This window comes from Melanotaenia boesemani, chromosome 8 (assembly GCF_017639745.1).
Source record: "Melanotaenia boesemani isolate fMelBoe1 chromosome 8, fMelBoe1.pri, whole genome shotgun sequence".
Lineage (NCBI taxonomy): Eukaryota > Metazoa > Chordata > Actinopteri > Atheriniformes > Melanotaeniidae > Melanotaenia > Melanotaenia boesemani.
In genome coordinates this window covers 5371366-5392100 of record NC_055689.1, presented here as the reverse complement: position 1 = coordinate 5392100, position 20735 = coordinate 5371366, and the positions used below count along the sequence as shown (strand labels likewise).

Genomic DNA, 20735 nt, shown 5'->3' with positions numbered 1-20735 from the left:
AGCGTAACAAACACATCCCAGAAGAAGCCATAAAAGCCAAAGCCATGATGTTATCCACTTTCTCCAAACTTTACTCTGTACTCGGCCATGTTCACACCCCAGGTCAGGTCATCCATTATGCATGATGCAGACACCCAGGAAATGGAAGTCTGACACCCTCTCCACACAGTCCCCATTGATGAGCAGTGGTTGGATGCCCGTTTTTCTTTTTCCTGAAATACATGACAGACTCCTTGTTTCTGTGTGATGTTTGGGTGCAGGTTGTTATCTGTGCACCATGCTGCAGAGACGAGCCTCACCATAGTGATATCATCTGAAAACTTGATGAAGGTGTTGCTGCGTTGCAACGTTCCCCTGGTTAATAACACTACTGATCTTCTGGTTATTAACACTACTAACCACAACTAACATTAATAACACATCTGATGACTCGGTTAAAACACCACTGACCAACCTGGTTAATACCATCACTGATCTCTTGGTTAACAATATCACTGACCTCCTGGTTAAGAACACCTCTGGCCTCCTGATTAATAAGCCTCTGACCTCCTGGTAAATAAATCAACTGACAACCTGGTTAATAACACCTCTGACCTCCTGGTTAAAAACACCACTGACCTCCTGGTTAATAACCAGGTTGTGTTGGGATAAACATAAAAGACTGGTGTAAATGTAGATGATAATATATTTTGTGGGTTTATGAAATTTGAAAAACATTAGGGAAAATAAGCTTTACGTCTCCTTATAACCACATAGTTTAGATATAATGTTATCCTGACGTATTATAATGTTTTTCTCATAAATACCTAACAAATCTCAGCATTTACCTTCAAAATACAGGTAAAACAGGTTTTAGGTGGAATGACCCCAAAATTATAAAAATAAAATGATCATTTTCATGCCTATGATAAAGTCTGAAGATGTTGTAAAGATCTGAAGTGGGAATATATATATACAGTATATATATATATTTCTGACATCTTCAAAAGTAATAATACCTCAAAATCTATGTTCTTATTAATAATTGACCTTAAGCTGTATTAACCTCATATCAAATATTCCAGTTTGCATCTTATGTTTGGAAGTAATACATATTTTGTGTTTTTTTGTTTTTTCATTGAAAATTCTGTGTTTTTATGACAAAAGGGTATAAAAACAAAAATATATAAAAACATAATGAAAATACAACATATGTACTTAGGTCTGAAGTTGTTGAAAAGATCTGATGTGAAAAAAGTAAAAAAAAAACAAAACAAAACTTTATATTTGACATTTTTATGACACTTTTACAAGGTGTATTGGTACGAGTTCAAGTTTTTTTAAAGGTGGTCCGAAGTTTAAATGTGTTATGATTTAACTTAAAAATCTAACTTTGATTACCAGACAATGAAACTTTTGTTCCCTGAGTGTTTGTGGATCTCAGGTTGGGAACGGCGGGTTTAGGTAAATGATGGGCTGCATCTGACCACAGTTTAAATGTCCTCCATGTCCTCTCCCCTGTGCAGATCCACTACTTCACTCACCACAACACAAGATACTACTGGAATGATGTGAACCAGAACTTTGAATTTTATCAGTAAGTTGGAGGCTGACCTCGTTGGATTCTGTCTTTAAATGTTGATGCCAAAATTTTCCAGATTATTTCATAGCTTTGGTTTTGTTCTTTGGCTGTTTGATAATTTGATAAAAGAACTACAGTGGATATAGAAAATGTTTATGCTGTATTTTGGTTTAATTCCAGAATTCAGTCTTCTTGTTTTCACAAATCATCAAGTAAAGAAGCTAATTAATGTCAATTAAGGTTCAGCTCGTAAGATGTTCCTGACGCTTCCTCAGTTTCCTGCTGCAGCAGAAGTCCTGGTTCACAGAGAACTTCTAAAGAACTGGACATCAACCCAAAACTGTTGAAAAGACAAAAACTGGTCAGGGACGCTGCCTTGAAACTACAACAACACTGCAGGAGCTGCAGGAATTTTTTAATGTTTCCTACATGTGACAAACATGTGAAAACCACTGTCCTGTGTTCTCTGTATGTCTGGACTTACATCCAAAACATCCAAGCTCGGCTACAAAAAAGAATTCACTTCTTCACAATATATTATCACAAACAACAAAAAAGAAACAAACAAAAAAAACAAACACCCAGCATTCCCACAGTGAGGCATAGTGGTGGCAGAATCATGCTGTGGGATTGCTTTTCTTCAGCTGGAACTGGGACTTTAGTCATGGTGGAGGAATTATGAGCAGTTTCAAATACTAGATTCATTTTTGGATCGAAACCTTCAGGTGTCTGTTTGAAAGCTAAATCTGAAGAGGAAATTCAAAAACTCCACCTTGTGGAGTTTACCAGCTGATACCAGCCCTATTGCCACCTTCAGATTTGGAAGAGAAACTGCAACACGAGGGTGTAACCCTACACTCGAGTGCAAGAACACATTTCACCAGCATCAGCTGCACCGGCCCTATCGTATGCAGATGCCACGCATGTATAAATCCAGCTTGGGTGCATTCACATCAGGATAGTCCAGGGTACTCTGTTCGATTGGGCGGGGAATTCCAAGAAAATTCACATCTTTGTTAGGTTTGGTTTGCTTTCACACTGCACTGTAATGTCACACAGTTACAACAACTGCTCACGACCACTGACCAGCAAGAAAGGAGAAGAAAATCCATCTGCCTGATTAACCAGAACTGAAAATGACTCTTTTATCAGAAGTACACAACAGAGAAACAATCCATTTATGCAGTCTTGGAGTTTCTGTATTTACTTTAGTGTTCAGACCTAAAGTGTTTTCACCAGAATCTGTCCAGTGCGAGCAGCAGGAGGTGCATGCAGACACCAAACATGTCTGGCTGCTGATGTCCTACATCACTTCCTCTCTTTGGCTCACGGGATGGCCTGTTTGCTTTCACACAGCAAGGGAGCTGCACTAGAATTTACTTGCATGTGAACTAAGACCCCTGGTTTTCAAACGGACCAGAAGTTGATTCTTCGGTCTGCACCAGTCAGAATGAGCGTTGACTCTGCTACAGACTGTACAATCTGTGGAAGCGGACCAGGGTTCTTTTAAAGTCGACTAAACAGCGGCAGTGTGGATGCACCTTTAAGAACAACTTCACCAGACAAAAATTTAAGTTCTGGAATGTGTCAGGGTTGCATGGCGTGAAAGGTGTGGACAAAAATGCAGACTTATGAGGGAGAAGTTAGACTGAGGCACAATAAGATTTTAATAAACAAAACTAAACCAATTTTCGTCCTGGTCGTGGAACAGTGGACCATTTCTACACTCTCTTCAGGGTTTTGAGGGGGCATGGGAGTTCGCTGAACCAGTCTACATGTGCTTTGTGGACTTGAAGAAGGCATTCAACCGTGTCCACCGGGGACTCCTGTGGGGGGTACTCCGGGAGTATGGAGTGCCAGACCCCTTGTGTGAGCTGTCCGGGCCCTGTAAGACTGGTGTCAGAACTTGGTCCGCATCACCGGCAGTAAATCAATCGTTTCCGGTGAGGGTTGGACTCCACCAAGGCTGCCCTTTGTCACCGATTCTGTTCATAACTTTTATGGACAGCCGAGGTGTTGAGGGCATCCGGTTCGGTGGCCTCAGGATTGGGTCTCTGCTCTTTGCAAATGATGTGGTTCTGTTGGCTTCATCGGGCCGTGATCTTCAGCTTTCACTGGAGCGATTCGCAGCCGAGTGTGAAGCGGCTGGGATGGGAATCAACACCTCCAAATCTGAGACCATGGTCCTCAGCCGGAAAAGCTTGGAGTGCTTCTCTGGGTTGGGCAATGAGGTCCTGCCCCAAGTGGAGGAGTTCACGTATCTCGGGGTCTTGTTCATGAGTGAGAGAAGGATGGAGCGGGACATCGACAGGTGGATTGGTGCGGTGTCTGCAGTGATGGGGACTCTGCATCGGTCTGTCGTGGCGAAGCTCTTGATTTACGGTCGATCTACGTTACCCTCACCTATGGTCATGAGCTGTGGGTAGTGACCGAAAGAACAAGGTCGCAAATACAAGCGTCCGTAATGAGTTTTCTCTGCAGGGTGGCCGGGCTCTCCCTTAGAGATAGGGTGATAAGCTTGGTGATCCGGGAGGGACTCAGAGTAGAAAAACAGGAAAAAATAAAACAGGAAACAGACATAACATGACAAGACCTTAAAAACCATGATCATGACAGAACGATACAGCCAGAGTCCTGAACCTAAATCCATCAGAAAATCTGTGTGTTGAAGAGGACTGAGAACAACTGATGTCCTCACAATCTGACAAAAGGCAAAACCAGTTTATGAGGAATTTACCAAGTCAAGATGTTCCATAATGATGGATGGGTCATCATTACTGGGATTAAATCAACTGCTTCAGTAAAGTTATAGTTAAAGGTGCCCATACTTATGCAACCAGATTATTGTACTTTTTAAATGTTTTATTTTTATTTTTAAGAGATGGGGTTCTTTTTCAGGTGAATTATTCAGGTTAAAGGTCACATTGAAAGTTTAGAATTGATTTATTGTGGTTTAATATTTTAAAACCACAAAAACTTGGAATTTTAACAGGGGTGTGAAAACTTTTTATATCCACTGTATGTTAAGATATAAGATGGCAAACTAAATATAAATTAAAATTAGTCACCAGTATGATGCATTTTAGGTTTAATTGTTTTGTTGCAAAACAACTGTAGAAATTGAAAATTTACTTCTCTAGAGGCCTGGAGGATACGAAGGTGAGCTGTGCACATGTCCACACTGATAACAGCTCTGGACTTTCTAAAACCCTGCAGGACTACCGGTACGTTAGAGGTTAAAGAAGCAGCAGCTCATTCTAGCTTCACAATGACAGAGAAATAAACAGTTTTATGTTCTTTTTTCCATCAGGAGGCTATTTTTTGGGGAGAATGAGATCGCTGTGAAGATACCTTCTCTGTTCAAGCTTCTTATAAAGGAGGTGAGCTTTTATCTGCAGGTCTGTTATCCAGATTGGCTGCTCAGTCCTGCTTCTTATGATTTCTGTTTTCTCCTCCTCCTCAGGTCCTGAACCCTTTTTACATCTTCCAGCTCTTCAGTGTTATCCTGTGGAGTTTAGAAGACTACTATTACTATGCCACAGCCATAGTTTTCATGTCAGTCATATCAATAGCTACCTCATTGTATACTATTAAAAAGGTGAGTCGTATCTGAGCATTACAAAATATGAATATAAGCTAGATTGTAGTCTGGTAGTTTTTCTCCTCTTCTAGGTTCAAGATGCAAGTCAAATTAAATGTGTTTCCATCTCTTGTTTTAGCAATATGTGATGCTCCATGACATGGTGGCGACACACAGTGTGGTCCGTGTTTCAGTGTGCAGAGGAAATAAAGGTGTGTTTTCATTTCTGCCATCTTACAAAGCTCTTGTGAAGTCATTGGCTTTGTTAAATGCTGTTTTTCATTAACTTAAAACTCCCATTCCCCTTATCTTTGGTCCCAGATATTGAACAGGCCATGTCAACAGAACTCGTGCCCGGTGATGTCATCATTATTCCAACCAATGGGATGATAATGCCCTGCGATGCCGTGCTCTTCCATGGAACTTGTGTTGTGAATGAGAGCATGCTGACAGGTGGGGATGTTGTTGTCATGGAGATCCTCATGTTAGGATCAAATATCATTATGTATACAGCAACTGGATTGTTGAGAGTGAATCATGAATCTGTTTCCTGGTGTCACTCTACACTCACTGGCCATTATATCAGGTCCATCTTGCTAGTACCAGTTTGGCCCCCATTTTTCCTTCAGAACTGCCTTAATTCTTGGTGTCATAGATTAAACATGGTGGTGGAAACCTTCCTCAGAGGTTTTGCTCCATATTAACATGACAGCATCACACAGTTGCTGCAGGTTTGTCGGCTGCATCCATGATGAGAATCTCCCGTTCCACCACATCCCAAAGCTGCTCTACTGGACTGAGATCTGGTGGCTGTGGAGGCCGTTGGAGTCCAGTGAACTCATTGTCATGTTCTAGAAAGCAGGTAGAGATGATCTGAGCTTTGTGACATGGTGCGTTATCCTGCTGGAAGTAGCATCAGAAGATGCTACACCGTGGTCATAAAGGGATGGACATGGTCAGCAACAATACTCAGGTAGGCTGTGGTGGGTAAACCAGGCCACGTTGGTACTAAGGAGCCCAAAGTGGGCCAAGAAAATATCTCCCCCACCATTAGACCATTCTCTGGAAACCCTAGAGATGGTTATGTGTGAAAATCCCAGTAAAAGTCTGCTTTATCAAGTGTAAAGCTGGGTACAGGTGCTGCAATGTGCAGATTTTTATAAATCATCCATTTAATTTCTTTCAATTTTCATGCAATTCTTAGGAGAAAGTGTTCCAGTAACCAAAACCAGCTTGCCCAGTTCAGGCGACGAGGCAGGTAGGAGCTACAGCATGGAGGAACATAAGAGACACACGCTGTTCTGTGGTACCCACGTCATCCAGACCCGCTTCTACACTGGTGAGCTAGTGAAGGCTGTTGTTGTAAGAACAGGTGAGGCAGAGAGAGACAAACACGTTCAGCCTCAACAGGTGAGGACAAGAAGTAATTAGATAATGTTTCCACAGGTTTTAGCACAGAGAAAGGCCAACTGGTGCGCTCCATCCTCTATCCAAAGCCAACTGACTTCAAGCTGTACCGTGACGCTTACTTTTTCTTGCTGTGTCTGGTTGGGGTGGCAGGGATCGGCTTCATCTACACCATCGTCCTCAGCATCATAAACAAGGTATCGCTGCATTTTAGAGTTGTGGATGTGTTAAATACTTTTAAATCTCAATCGTTTACACTTGTCTCTGAACCTACTCAGGTTCCAGCTAAAACCATCATCGTCGAATCTCTGGACATCATCACTATCACTGTTCCCCCGGCCTTACCGGCAGCCATGACCGCTGGTATCGTGTATGCGCAGCGGCGTCTGAAGCGTGCCGGCATCTTTTGCATCAGTCCTCAGAGGATCAACATGTGTGGTCAACTTAACCTGGTCTGCTTCGACAAGGTCATCCAAACCTATTTATGTCTCTGACACTGGAATTTCAGGATTTCTGTTTATTGATACAGACGCCAGAACTCACAGAGTCGGGTTAAATGATTCCTTCATGTTCTGTGATATGACTCTTAAAGAGCTTTTAGCTGGAAACTTGAGCTATCGCAGCATGGTGTGCAGCGTGTCCTTAAAACATCTTCTAAACTGGGTAAATAGAAGATAGCAGATGAAAGGGATCTTAGAGTGAGGTCCTGAAGAAATAGGAACAAATCCAACAAAGACCTGAACCTGGACCTTCAGTTGACCCATCTACTATTGGCTGAAGCCTCATCATAATTTGGTCTCCATGGCAGGGTGGCTGCGGTGCTTCCAGGAATTTGAAATATTTCTATTGCAACTGTTAATGCAAATTCAGCCAATCCTCATGAATACTGCACATTGTTGCAATTTAGTCTATTTACTGCAATTTTAATACAACTGTGACCAATCACGGTGCTCCTGCATGCTACCTGATAAACGTACGTCATCAAATTTACTTCCGTTTTTCAGATGCAGATGTGTAAAAGTGAAGGTAAACTGTTTGATAGGCTGTGGTGGAAGACAAACAAAATTTTAACTGAGAAACATTTTTCTACAACAAAACACGAACAGTTAGAGAGAATAGATGAGGAAAATCACCATAATGAGTCTATAATCGTCGCAAAAATTCCGAAAACATTATGTGAATCCTGGAGAAACTAAAGAAGCCATTCTTAAAGAAAGAAATGGGAAGAAAAGGCTGAGGTTTGACAAATGACACAAGAACTGGACATACTGTATAATCAGCAGCAAAAGGTCTGATGGAGGGATGAATCCTCCCCAGAGCCTCAACATTACTAAACCAGTGTGGGATCATTCTGACAGCGAACAGAACAAAAGTAAAAAACATTCAGAGAAGAGCTTTGGAAAGTCCTTTAAGGAGTCTAGGAAACTGTTTCTGAATAAAACTTGCTTAAAATACTGTATCTTTTAATTAAATCCTTCACCTATTTCCAATTTTTCCTTCAACATATAATAAAATGAGGGTTGGCACAAGACATATAAGTTATTGCACCTTTGCTTGTTCATGTTCTAATATTAATAGATTGTAGTAGAGTTCTGGATCTCATACAGAGATTAAGAGTGGCAATGTTCATGTTTTAATGTCCAGATTGTCTTAGCTTCATGTGAATGATCTGTTTCCATCCTGCAGACTGGTACTCTGACTGAGGACGGTTTGGACCTTTGGGGTATTCAGAGAGCTGGAAACGACAGGTAGGAGATGACATCTCAGATCATTATTTTTTGATATTCTCAGGATTTGTGTCCTAAAATTAACGTGATGACCAGGGGCCGTATTCCTAAAGATTCTTAGTGAAAAGAGCTTCTCCTAGTGGCCAAGAAATTTAGAATTTCCCCTAAAAGTGAAGAGTAGATCCTAGTACACCCGAGCACACCAGAATCAAATGAATGCCCGTTACCAGGCCTCTGCATGGGTGAATAACATGTGGATGGGGGAATTCAGCCATTGAATTCAGGTTTTTTGAAGAAGGGATGCATCTAGGAGCTGCAGGATAGTAGATCTCGAGGACCGGACTTGGGTTCCCCTGAAGTACAGAATAAGGTCAAGTCATTGAGTCGTGCTTACATTTAATTTAGCAGAATAAAAAAAGCTTTTCACGGCACACATTTGCTTAGAGGTATTACCACTGTTATAAACGTACACTTTTAGGATCATGTAGTGCTGGAGTTAAAAAGTTTATAGTAAATAGTTTGTGTGCTCAACTGAATTATCTTTATATTCCTAAAAGTTTAGTTTTAGTCATTCTGAGTCCATAAAAGTATACTTAAAGTATGCTTCAATAAACTAAAATGTGGACTAGAAGTATTTACATACACTAGTAGTATATAGATAAAGGGTACTGTACACTTGTAAGTGTACTTTTGTAAACTTAAAATTACCTTATAAATTATACTTAAAGTATACTTTCATAACCTTAAAATGTTCCAATTTAGTCTGAAGAACTATTAAGTTAGTATACTTTCTAGGACACTAGAAGTACATGGTCTGTAGGATACTTGCTATACTTATACTTAAGTATACTTAATGAAATAAACTTTAAGTATACTGCTTTTGCTAAGGGCTGGATGATCCAAAAGCAGACCATTTCTAGTCAACAATATACCAGATTGACCTTAAGAAGAACTACTTGTCTGGCTGACACTTTATGGAAAAAGATGTGCTCATAGAAACCAGAATAACTTTCCTTACTGAAGTGCTTGTATGAGATTTTTTTTTCTTTTTTTGCAATCTAGCATATTTCTGGCAAACAAAGTTAGCGGTCAAACAGACCAAAATGTGTTTTGCAAAGAAGATGTGAAATGTTTTTCACGTAGGCCTATTTTCTCGGTTTAGATGTGAGCTGGATGTAGTTTTATGGCATTTGTAGGAGCCCAGTCTATGTCATCTTTATCGATAAGTTTGCTAGGACATCCTGGTGAATGAAGCGGTAACATTAGCTCAAGTTAAAATGAGGTCAACTCAGTCCACCTGGGTGCGTTTACTTCTGAGCTGGTGCCACATATCAGTGGTGCGTCCCAAGGTTTTGTTTTGGGCACCATCATGGTGGTTGCTTTGTATCTTCTGCCTGTTGCAGCATTTTTTTTTTAACATGATATTTTCTTTCACAGTTTTGCAGATGATGTGCGAATCTACTTACCCTTGAATTTAAAGTAAAAAGTATATTCACACTAGGATAGTTCACTAGACTATGACTGGGGACTCGGTTAAGTTGTGGGGGACAGGGGGGAGGGAAACATTCTTCTGAGATCGGGTTCACGATACACTTTTGACAAACAAGCCAAAGCTATTTGAATAACGTGTTCTCGTTCTCACCAGAAGTAACGCTAGTGGTGCTGCTTACAAGCATGTGATATGTTTTTCCTCAGACCATATATCTATCAGTGTGTTTATCTCGTTGTCATTCCACGTCTGACCACGAACCATTTCTAAAGACTATCGTCCTATACACGAGTGTGTTTTGGTAGCGTTTATCCACAATGCCCTGCGTTTTACCCAAAATGCCATGTCAAACCACATACAGGATGTAGAAATTGTAGTCCGCTTTCTGCATTAAGTCTACTTAAAGCTGACTGAGACCCACATTTGTATGTGGACAAGTCTGCTTTTTTGATCCAAATTAAGAGTCTGTTTCACTTTCACAATACGCCAAATACTTTATGAACAAATGGACTTGGATTTGACTCATAAAGGCTGGTGTGAATGGGCCCGATATCATGGCTTAGCTTAAACTTCCTTGAGCTAAATGAAAATAAAACTGAGTTTGAAGTCGTTAGATCATCGTTAGAACATTGGTTACAGGCACTATTGGTCCTTTTTTTTTTTCTTTCTTTCTTTTTTTAACCAAATATTCACTTTGTCAGGAATCCTGGTGTCTGTTTTGAGAGAGTGTTTGAAATTTGAAATTTTGAATTTGAAAATTTTAAATTTAATCCTCCGCCCTGTTGAGCATCTTGCACTTGCACTTGCACCATGTCATACCCGAGCAACTAGACACACAATCAGAGGAAGAGAGGAAAAAAAGAAAGAAATAGAAAGAGCAAGAGATGAGACAAGAGTTAATATCGCACCTACTTTTACTTTCTGGAGAGAGCTCAGAGAAGAATCAGAATGCAAGATAAATGATGAATTAGCCGTCATTAGGGTCTGTCAATCTTCAGTAATGGGGCTTTAAGAGCTATCAAAAAGGTCCTGTCTCCCATCTAAAGATAATTTCAGTTGTTTGTATGTGGGCATAGATTGGCCTTCTATTCAACACTTGGAGTTAGTTCAGGAGACTGCGCACCCTTCACTGGCTCTCTGTTTAGCAGAGGATTGACTTTAAAATCTGCTTGTTTACTTTTAAATGATGTGATTGAGCTCTTATATGAGCTCTTACATAGCCCAGTCAGAGATTCTTGGTAGATTTATTCTAGGTGTGCCCAGAACCAGGTGAAAAACATAGTGATCAACTGCACCTGAACTGTGAAACAGCCAACTTCTTAATATCAAATCTGCTCCCACCGTTAAGCAAATCAGACCATTTCTAAAGACTCATCTCTTATTTTACTATCAGATTTTGACTGTTGTTTTTATGGTCTACATTAGTTGTTTTTAAATGTGCTGTTATGATAAATAGGGTTTGACTTCACAGCAGTTTAAGGATCCTCATTTTCAAGATAATTTTTGGCACTTTTGGCATGTCATGCTTACAGCTTTTCAACTTATTCTGCATCATTTCCCGTTGCTAATGTGCCAAAATGGTTTGAGTAAAAATACAGGGCGGGGGTGTTATTCTCTCACAGTACACAGCATTGGCTCTTTTATTGCTCATAACTCTTCATAACTTGAACTACTACGAAGTAGCTATTATTATAAAAACTGCAGATATCCTCTACTTCACACATTCACACATGCTGTATAATGAGTGAGGTTGACCACCGCTTCATATTATGCATGAGTAATAAGGCACTCTGATCTGTCTGATCTTCCCTCTTCATTCAGCTTTTCTCCACCAGAGTCTGAAGCGTCTGAAGAATGTCTGGTGAACACCATGTTTGTGGCCTGTATGGCCACCTGCCACTCGCTGACCAACATAGAAGGAGAGCTCTCTGGAGACCCTTTAGACCTCAAGATGTTCGCTGCCACAGGCTGGGTCAGCAAACACATGTAGAGTTTAGTTTAAATCTAGTTTTAATAATTATTTTTGAGCGTGATGGATGATCTTGGTCTCATTTAGATCTTAGAAGAGCCCACAGAGGAAGAGACAGCACTCCACAATCCACTGATGCCCACTGTGGTTCGACCTCTAAAACGCTTCATCCCTGAAGCCAATCAGAACAACCCACCTGAGCAGAACATGGTATGACAGCTCTCTGTGTGTTGAGTGTAGTTGGTTTAGTTATGAATATAAAGACTGCCTGATTTAAGAATTATAACATCATTAATCCTTTTTTTTCAGGAGCTCTCAGAATTATCAGTAAGTCCTTTTTATTTTCTTAAAAAAAATAAAGATTAATTCAAGTACTGTAACTGTGGTCATGAAGATTATTGATGGCCAATGGCACTCTGTTTGATCCACGGAAAAAACTGAACATGTTTTCCACTCCTTCCAGCCCTATGAGATTGGTATTGTTCGTCAGTTCCCCTTCTGCTCGGCGCTGCAGAGGATGAGTGTGGTGGTCAGGAGGTTGGGAGAAAAACACATGGATGCCTTTCTGAAGGGAGCACCGGAGGTGGTTGCCAGCCTCTGCAAACCTCACACAGGTTAGGCTCTTTGTTTTCATACCAAACATTCCCCGTCCTGTTTGTCAATATAACACAGACATCTAGCATCTTTAGATGTTCCCTCTAAAGCAGTGGTTTCCAACCCACTTTACTTGACAACACCCTTCAAACATCTACCAAAAAGCAAAAAGCCTCCTCTATTTTTTTTAACTATATTTTTTATTTAGGAAAAAAAAACAAGGTCAACAAATACAAGTCAGGTGGCCTCATTCACCAATATCATAAAAATTTAGTTAAATTCTGTTTTTAGTTGTTTTTAAGAACATTTTCAAGAAAAGTCTACTTCAGATTCATGAACATACTTTGACTGTGAAATGTTTCCTCTTAGATTGAGGAATTCCTTTCTCTTTGTAAACAGGAATCACTTACCAGCTGTCCATCATTTAACAGGTAAACCCGTGAAATTGTCCACATAAGGTAATGAGACTGAAGGGCCGTGTGCAGACACAGACAGAGCAGTGTTATGGCATGTCCCCCATTCCCCCATCTCCTAAAAACACAAACAAACACCCAGTGGAATGAATCTGGCGGGGCTGCTTTAAGCATGCATGCAGATGGTGCTCAGAAGACCAGCAAAGGAATTAAATCCCCTCTTGATGTTGACTTGTTCTTCAGCAGTTTATGGAGACTTTGTGAATTGCAGGGATGGCAATGCTGGTCTTTAACGCTGCAGTGTTCCAGGTTTTAGATGTTTCCTTGTTTCAACACAACTGATTTAATTAGTGGGTCATTGTGCAGAACTTGACAACAAGCTGTTGGATCCATTTGATCTGAATGAGGTGTGTTGGAGTAGGGAAACATCTAAAACCTGTAGGACAGTGGCCCTCAAGGACCGGAGTTGCCCATGCCGATATGTTGTGTAGCCAGTGGATTTAGATGCATTCCTTCTCACACACCTGAATCAAGTTCCCTCATCCACATTTCATTCAGCTCTGCAGAGGCCTGGTAACCAGCCATGCATTTGATTCAGGTGTGTTGGGGAAGGGATGCATCTAAAAGTTGCAGGATAGTAGCTCTTGAGGACTGGATTTGGGCACTTGCATCCATGACTCATGGGAGAGTGCAGCTGATGAACAGCTGTGATGTTCCCACCCTGTTTCCCAGTGAAATGTTCCAGTGTATTGTAGTTAATTAAATAACAGAAAACAAAACAAATAATGATTTTGTTCAAACAAGTCAGAATTGTTTTCTATTTTACCTCGAAACAAAACCTGGACACAAAAACAGGCTTGAATGTCACAGTCTCTGTAAAAAGTGGAGCAAATTTGCTCAGAAAAACTGTGACTCAGGCCCAGTGTTATCAAATGAGCATCATCAGACAAAAAGAAAACTGAATTGAATTTAGTTGGTTTTGAACCCATTAAACAAGGAACAGGGAAGAGGTCTGATGAAACTTGTGTTGGTAATAAGGAGGAGAGCCTCATCTCTTTTAGCCTTTTGTAGACATTGTAAAGTGAATGTTTCTATTTCATGAAACTCTTTAATGATTTACAGCCAATCAATAAGAGTCATCTTAACACTAGAGAGGTACATGATAAAACCTTCAATTTTTTGTATTCTTTCGGAAGACATGGCAGCACGTTGATCACAGCAGTCTGTCATTTTTGGAAAAGTTGTGATAGATGATATTTGGAAACTTTAACTTGTATATGAGGGTGAGACGAGTGCAGATAGAGGTTACATGAACTCTGGTCAGAGTTCTCCCACCAGTCATCATCCAGAGATAATCCCAGTTTACCCTCCCAAGCAGATTTAACTTCAGATGTTCTAGTAACTCTGGGGGAAGGAATTTCCCATACAAATTTCTAGTGCAAATCAGAGCTCAGGAATTTCTCCCACACCTGACCTTGAGTCATAGACAGAAAATCAGGAAAAGGTGATTTAATACAGGACATTTGAAAAAAGGCAGAAAAAATGGAAAAAATTAATGCTAAAAAGCTAAAAAAAAAAACACAAAGTCTGTTTGAAGATCTCTGAAAGATTTCAAACCTTTATCATGCAAGTCAAAAAAGGATGTAGTCAGACAATGAGTCAGCCTGTTTACATGCACACCAAAATCTGATCATTGCCAGATTTCTAGAGTTATCAGATTATTCAAGTGATCATGTACACAGCATGTAAGTTGTATCCCCCTATTTCATAGGTTTAACAAGTACAGGTACAAATCAAATATATATATATATATATGTATATATATATATATATATATATATATATATTATTTCTTAAATAATTTATTTTCTAATTGTTGTGAATACCTTTATGTAAACGTGTGTTTCGGGAGACTGGGGTAGATGTAAATAAGCTTATGCTTCAACCTACTCCATTTCAGACATGTTGGGTTTATATATTATTGTTTGTTGTATTGTTTTCATTTTGTTATGTATTCATTCATGTTTTGTTTTTGTCCTGTTTTTGTTTCTTTTTAATTTACTCTTTTGTGTTAGTTGCACATGTTCGAAAAAAGCAGAAAGAAAGAAAGAGAGAAATCTACAAGTATGGATTAAATCAGCGAGTTTAAAAATACAAGTAAATACAAATAATGCAGTGGCTCAGGCGGTAGAGCAGGTCGTCCAATGATCGGAAGGTCGGCGGTTCGATTCCCGCTCCCGCAGTCATCTGTCGTTGTGTCCTTGGGCAAGACACTTAACCCTCCTTGCCTCCAGTGTTGGCATCGCTGGTGTATGAATGTGGATGAATGTTCGGTGATGGTCGGAGAGGCCGTAGGCGCAGACTGGCAGCCACGTTTCCGTCAGCTTGCCCCAGGGCAGCTGTGGCTACGCACGTAGCTTACCATCACCAGGTATGAGTGAGGAGTGGATGAATAATGGATTCACACAATGTAAAGCGCTTTGGGTGCCTTGAAAAGCGCTATATAAATCTAATCCATTATTATTATTATTATTAATACAAGTCAGAAATTACAAGTCAACTATACAAGTAAGTAAATGCAAGCAAACCTTACAAGAAAGAAACTACATTTTCCCCACATACTTGGTTTACTTGCACTGTCAAACTTGCAGAATTATTCTGTACTTGTAGATTTGATTTGTATTTGTAGTTATTTGTAAATGGTCTGTATTTATATGGCGCTTTTACCCAAGGTGCTTTACAATATACATACACAATATACATCATATTCACCTATTCACACACACATATTCACACAGTGACGGCGGAAGCTGCCATGCAAGGTTCTAACCTACACGTTACAAAACGTGTACAAGTTACAAAACTGGAAATACAAATTACAAAATACAATTAACTAAACTTATGTCCCTGTCCTAGTTCCATATCTTTCCCATCTCTCTTTTATTTAGTTTGTCTTCCCACTATCTTCTGTAATTCCCAGTGTATGTTTGTATTGTAATTATATTACTTAATTAAATTCAGTAAAGATTTATTTATTTTTTATTTCTCTCGCAATATATTGCCACAATTATTTGTTCTACTCTGCTTATACTCAGGTTTTTCTTTACTGCTTTTTAATCAAATGTCCACCCTGATTGGGCTCTGTCCTTCCCTTCAGTCCCACACAGTTTCACAGAGACTCTGGAGGGCTACACCAGGCAGGGCTTTAGGGTTATTGCCCTGGCACACCGACAGCTGGAGTCCAAACTTTCATGGCACAAAGTCCAGAGCCTCAGCAGGTATGTTTTTAGTAGATAACACCACTCACAATGTGTGTGACTGCTCCCACAAAAACAAAACAAACAAAAAAAAACTACATACTTTCTGCTGATGTAGATTTTTATTGTTAGTTCATTTTAATGGATAGCCTTCTTTTCATCTTTAATGTGTTTGTGACAGTGATTAAAACTGAAAGCTGTTTTCCGCATGTGCTAAAAAAATTCATCAAGTCAGTTTAATTATTAACTAAACAATTAAGCCCTACAATTAAGGCTTTTCTAGAGCTCAGTGTTGCGTTTAACACAGTTGACCAAAACATCCCATTAGACAGACTGGAAAACCTGGTGGCAATCTCTGGTCTAGTTCTGGACTGGTCTGGATCCCACTTGAAAGCCAGGGACTACTTTGTAGCAATTGGTAACTATAGTTCGACTCAAACAAAGATGACATGTGGAGTACCCCAAGGCTACATCCTGGGTCCCCTGTTGTTTATCATCTCCAACTAGCTCAGATCATTGAAACAAACAAAAATCTCATCATAATTATCCTCATGACACCTCATGACATGACACTCAGTTCTACATTAATATACAAATAAATACATGAATGTGTTAAAAGTTTCTTTATCTAATCAGCATCAACCTTTTACTACCTAAAGAATACACTCCGTTCAAAAGTTTGGGGTCACTTCCCTATTGAATCCCATGGCAAAGTGACCCCAAACTTTTGAACAGTAGTGTATATCTAGAATAAAAGGACTGATGGATCAGCATGCTTTAGAAAAATATCTTTATCCTCTGTTTTTGGTAGTCTTGAGTATAGAAACAGAGTTTTTACAGGTGTCACCCAAAATTTTAACTGTTTTTACAATGTTGCTGCTGGTGTCCAAGACTCATAATAGCTCTGGTCCAAAATGTAACGTCCATCTGATCTGCTTCTAAGAACTCTGTTATTTGCCACTGCTTTAAATAAGGGTAGTGAGTTTTTTTTTTCTTTTTGAATACATTTTCTTGCATATGGACATTGACAGCGATGATGATGATGTATTTTACTGTTGATGTCTGTTTGTATCACATGTACCTCACTGTTTGTACTCCATTTTCTGTTTCTAACTATTTTAGCATGTTCTGTTTCTATTAAATAGTTTTTATTCTTTTTAGTTTATTTATACAATTTTAATTTTAATTTGCACCCTGCTGTAATGTGTTTAATGTACAGCACTTTGAGTTGTCTTGTACATGAAATATGATGTACTAATAAGTTTGCCTTGCCTTTAAGGGATCTGATTGAGACCAACATGGAGTTCCTTGGTTTGATCATCATGCAGAACAAGATGAAACAGGAGACTGCAGGTGTTTTAAGTGATTTACGACAAGCCAACATCCGCACGGTGATGGTCACAGGTAGCTACGCTGTCAAACTAAAAAGTCGCCCATTTATGTGCTGGTTTGTTCTTATCCTCCTTCTCCCCTCTGTTTCATCTGTCAGGTGACAACATGCTGACGGCCATATCTGTGGCTCGAGACTGCGGCATGGTCCGTCCACACGAGAAAGTCATCATTGCGGATGCTGCTCCTCCCAAAGATTTCCACCCTGCTAGCATCACCTGGTGTTACGCCGACAACCCCACTCAGACCGTCAAAGGCAATCAGGTGAAAGTTTTAAAACTACGCAGTCAGAAGTAAGGCCATCATCTTTCACTGTTCTTTTCAAGGATAAAAAGATGATCTTGTCTCATAAAGAAGCCCTCATCTCTCAGATCTCATTTAGAGGATTTTTGCTCAAAGTTCTCCGCCTGCATCGACTGCAGTGATGATACTTGAACCATATTATTTTAACACAATCCTTTCACTCGACTCTGCAGGACTTTCTTCTGATGATTCTTCCATGAAGTCATTCAGTATTTGTTCAGGTGTCTCTGCACAGCTTAACAGTGCTGCACCACTGCAGAGTCTGAGATATCTTCAGGTCTTTCCAGTCAGATGGAGGTTTAGATTCACTTTTACACAGTTTTACTTCGACTTGATTTGACAACCTATTTCCAATTTCTTATTTTTCTTACATTTAATTTTATTACGATATGAGAAAACATCCCCCAGAAAAACATTAATTCTTAAAACTCTTAGCAGTTTTTTGCTCTTTTCTCTCTGCTTGTTTTTCATTTTTTATTTATTTTTTATTGTAAAAGTCAAATTTCAACCCTTTTAAATTGACTTCAACCCTTTTGACCCCAGTCACCATTCAGACATGATGTTTCCAGTCTCAGTTGTCAGATTCTGAGGCTAAAATGATTTAAAATGAATGTATGAATAGATATAGCAGCAAAAAGGCTGACCAGAAGAAGAAAGCAGAACTTATTACTAACAGAACTTTGTAGAAATAACACACAGAACAACAGTGACCAAGTCTTGGCTTTCAGGAGAAAAATATTGGCATTGAAACAAACACACAACAGAAACTATTTCCATGTTTATACTTTTCCTCCAGCTGGTTTTGCCATTTAAATGGTAAAATGGTCCGTATTTGTGAAGCGCTGGTCAGCTGTTTTTTGCATCAAAAACATCTTCTTGGGTTTATTCCAGCCACAGAGGAGCATTATTATTTTTTTCCAGACACACATAAAACTTTCTGCTGGCTTGTTGATCTTTGGCTGCTCCTGATTGGACATTATTAATCTAAGCTCTCTGATTGGTGGAAAGTTTGACAGGAAGTGGTTTCATCATAATTTCTGTGTCAAAATAGAGGTCTCTTAGCAACATAGTGGTGATAGAGATCTTTTTATGATGGGAATGTGCTTAATTATGTTATCATGGATCACTCATAAACTTTATATAACAAGTTAGATCCAGGGCTGTGATGTAACACCAGATAGACAGTTTAAATCCAGAAATGTAGTCAGTTTAACTCTGCCATGCATTGTGGGCAAGATTATTTTATTTTATTTCATAACCCCATCCATTTATTCTCTTCATCTTAAAGATGTGTGCATACACTTTTCTTTATTCTTTTTAATTAGTTTAATATTATTTGTTAAATAATGCACATTATATAATCTTTCTTCTTTTTTTGCTAATAAGTTTGACTTTTTTTCTCCTTTTTGGTATGTTTATATAATGCCTCACATTTTGTTTTCTTTCTAAGTGTACACTATATAACAAATTAAATATTAATGATAATATAGGGAGCCCATCATGGGAACAATTTTTTGTCTTGTCAAAGTGAACAAATACATTGCCAAATAAATGTTAGACTCAGGCTGTTTAGAAAACCAATCAAAGATATTTCCAATAATAAATCAAGATTGAGCAGTAGCAGAACAAATATGCCAATGATCCTTCCACAACACGTAGAGAAAGGTGACGCAGACTCAAATATCAAACTAAATGTATCCTGTCTAAGACTTTAAACTGAACCAGCATGTATTTGTGCATGCTGGGCAAACCTTTTGCTTTTCTACACACAGTATTATGAGACGAAAGCGATGGCACTCTATTTAAGGTTTGTGTTTTTAAAAAGGCAGAAGAAGCCACTTGCTTAGAGTAAAAGAATTGCTGCAGCATATTATCTCAACATGTTGTTTGGATTAATAAGGAGTTCAGTTTATGAGCACATCAGTGAGAAACAAGCAGGAAGACATCTTGTTTTCTGACTCTCTCCTCCAGACGACAGAGATAAACCTGGAGGAGGGTGCGTACCACTTTGCTGTGAGCGGTAGAGCCTTTGCTGTTATCACTGAACATTTTCCTCAGCTGGTCCAGAAGGTATGGGCTCGTCTTTAGACCAATACAACATCAGCACATTCAAAGAAGTCTTGGATCTTCATCTAAACTGCTGCTGTAATTCTTGTGTCTGTCCACATGGGGGCGCTGCAGCTCGTCCTCAGAGCCACTGTGTTTGCTCGCATGGCTCCAGACCAGAAAACTCAGCTGGTGGAAATCCTGCAAAGCATCGAGTGAGTTTCTCTTTTTATTTTCTGGACCAAGGGTGTCAAACTACTTTTGAATGTTCATACAGTACAATTTGATCTCACATGGGTCACACCAGTAAAATAATAACATCATAACCTATAAATAATGAAAACTCCTAAATTAAGTACATTATCAAAATTAAATTATGATAAATTATGAATGTTAAATTATGGAGCCTTATTCCCCAATTGGCACGAATAAAGTAAAACTATTTGTTTATTTATAAAAAAAAAATTAACATTGTTTAGAAATAAATATATAATGATTTAACACATTTTTTTTATTAATAATGTCATATATTACTATTTATTTTTATCAATTCGATAAAATATTTTATAAATATGATCTATTATTCATTTATTTATTTCATTTCTTTATTCGTATAAATATTTACCCATTTACACGTGTAATAAAAAGAATTTAATCTGGAACTGAAAAATCCAGTATTTCACATTATGATCAGAGTAACTTTTTAAGATCTTGAAGTTGTTTTAAATGTACATACATGTACATTTCCACATGTGTGTAGTATTCCTCATCACCTGAACTGACTCACCTCATAATACAAACTGAAGTCAGATATTTTAGGTAAGAAAAACATAAAAAATAGAGCAAGTTATCCCCCTGCCTTGAAAATGTTTAATATTTAAACATAAAACAATTCAACCTCACGTGGACAAATTATGAATTAGTTACTTTTATTGAAAAATTGCAGTTAATGTCTTTTTATGTCACTTTCTTAAAATAAAAAAAATAAAAAAACTTGTCC

At 38.9% G+C, this 20735-nt stretch overlaps 1 protein-coding gene across 3 annotated transcripts in view; it reads left to right on the top strand.

The window, feature by feature from the left end:
• LOC121644670 (probable cation-transporting ATPase 13A3) overlaps positions 1-20735 on the top strand; it is a 38431-nt gene that overhangs the window by 5607 nt on the left and 12089 nt on the right. For all 3 annotated transcript variants that reach the window (XM_041992790.1, XM_041992791.1, XM_041992789.1), the window contains exons 5-23: positions 1506-1576; positions 4702-4785; positions 4872-4941; positions 5025-5159; positions 5281-5353; positions 5463-5594; positions 6346-6513; positions 6588-6745; positions 6827-7015; positions 8235-8296; positions 11586-11736; positions 11821-11943; positions 12043-12060; positions 12197-12347; positions 15898-16018; positions 17277-17401; positions 17487-17650; positions 19661-19759; positions 19871-19950. In XM_041992790.1, the coding sequence (XP_041848724.1) occupies positions 1506-1576; positions 4702-4785; positions 4872-4941; positions 5025-5159; positions 5281-5353; positions 5463-5594; positions 6346-6513; positions 6588-6745; positions 6827-7015; positions 8235-8296; positions 11586-11736; positions 11821-11943; positions 12043-12060; positions 12197-12347; positions 15898-16018; positions 17277-17401; positions 17487-17650; positions 19661-19759; positions 19871-19950 (2174 nt within the window). The remainder of the gene's footprint in view (positions 1-1505; positions 1577-4701; positions 4786-4871; positions 4942-5024; positions 5160-5280; positions 5354-5462; positions 5595-6345; positions 6514-6587; positions 6746-6826; positions 7016-8234; positions 8297-11585; positions 11737-11820; positions 11944-12042; positions 12061-12196; positions 12348-15897; positions 16019-17276; positions 17402-17486; positions 17651-19660; positions 19760-19870; positions 19951-20735) is intronic.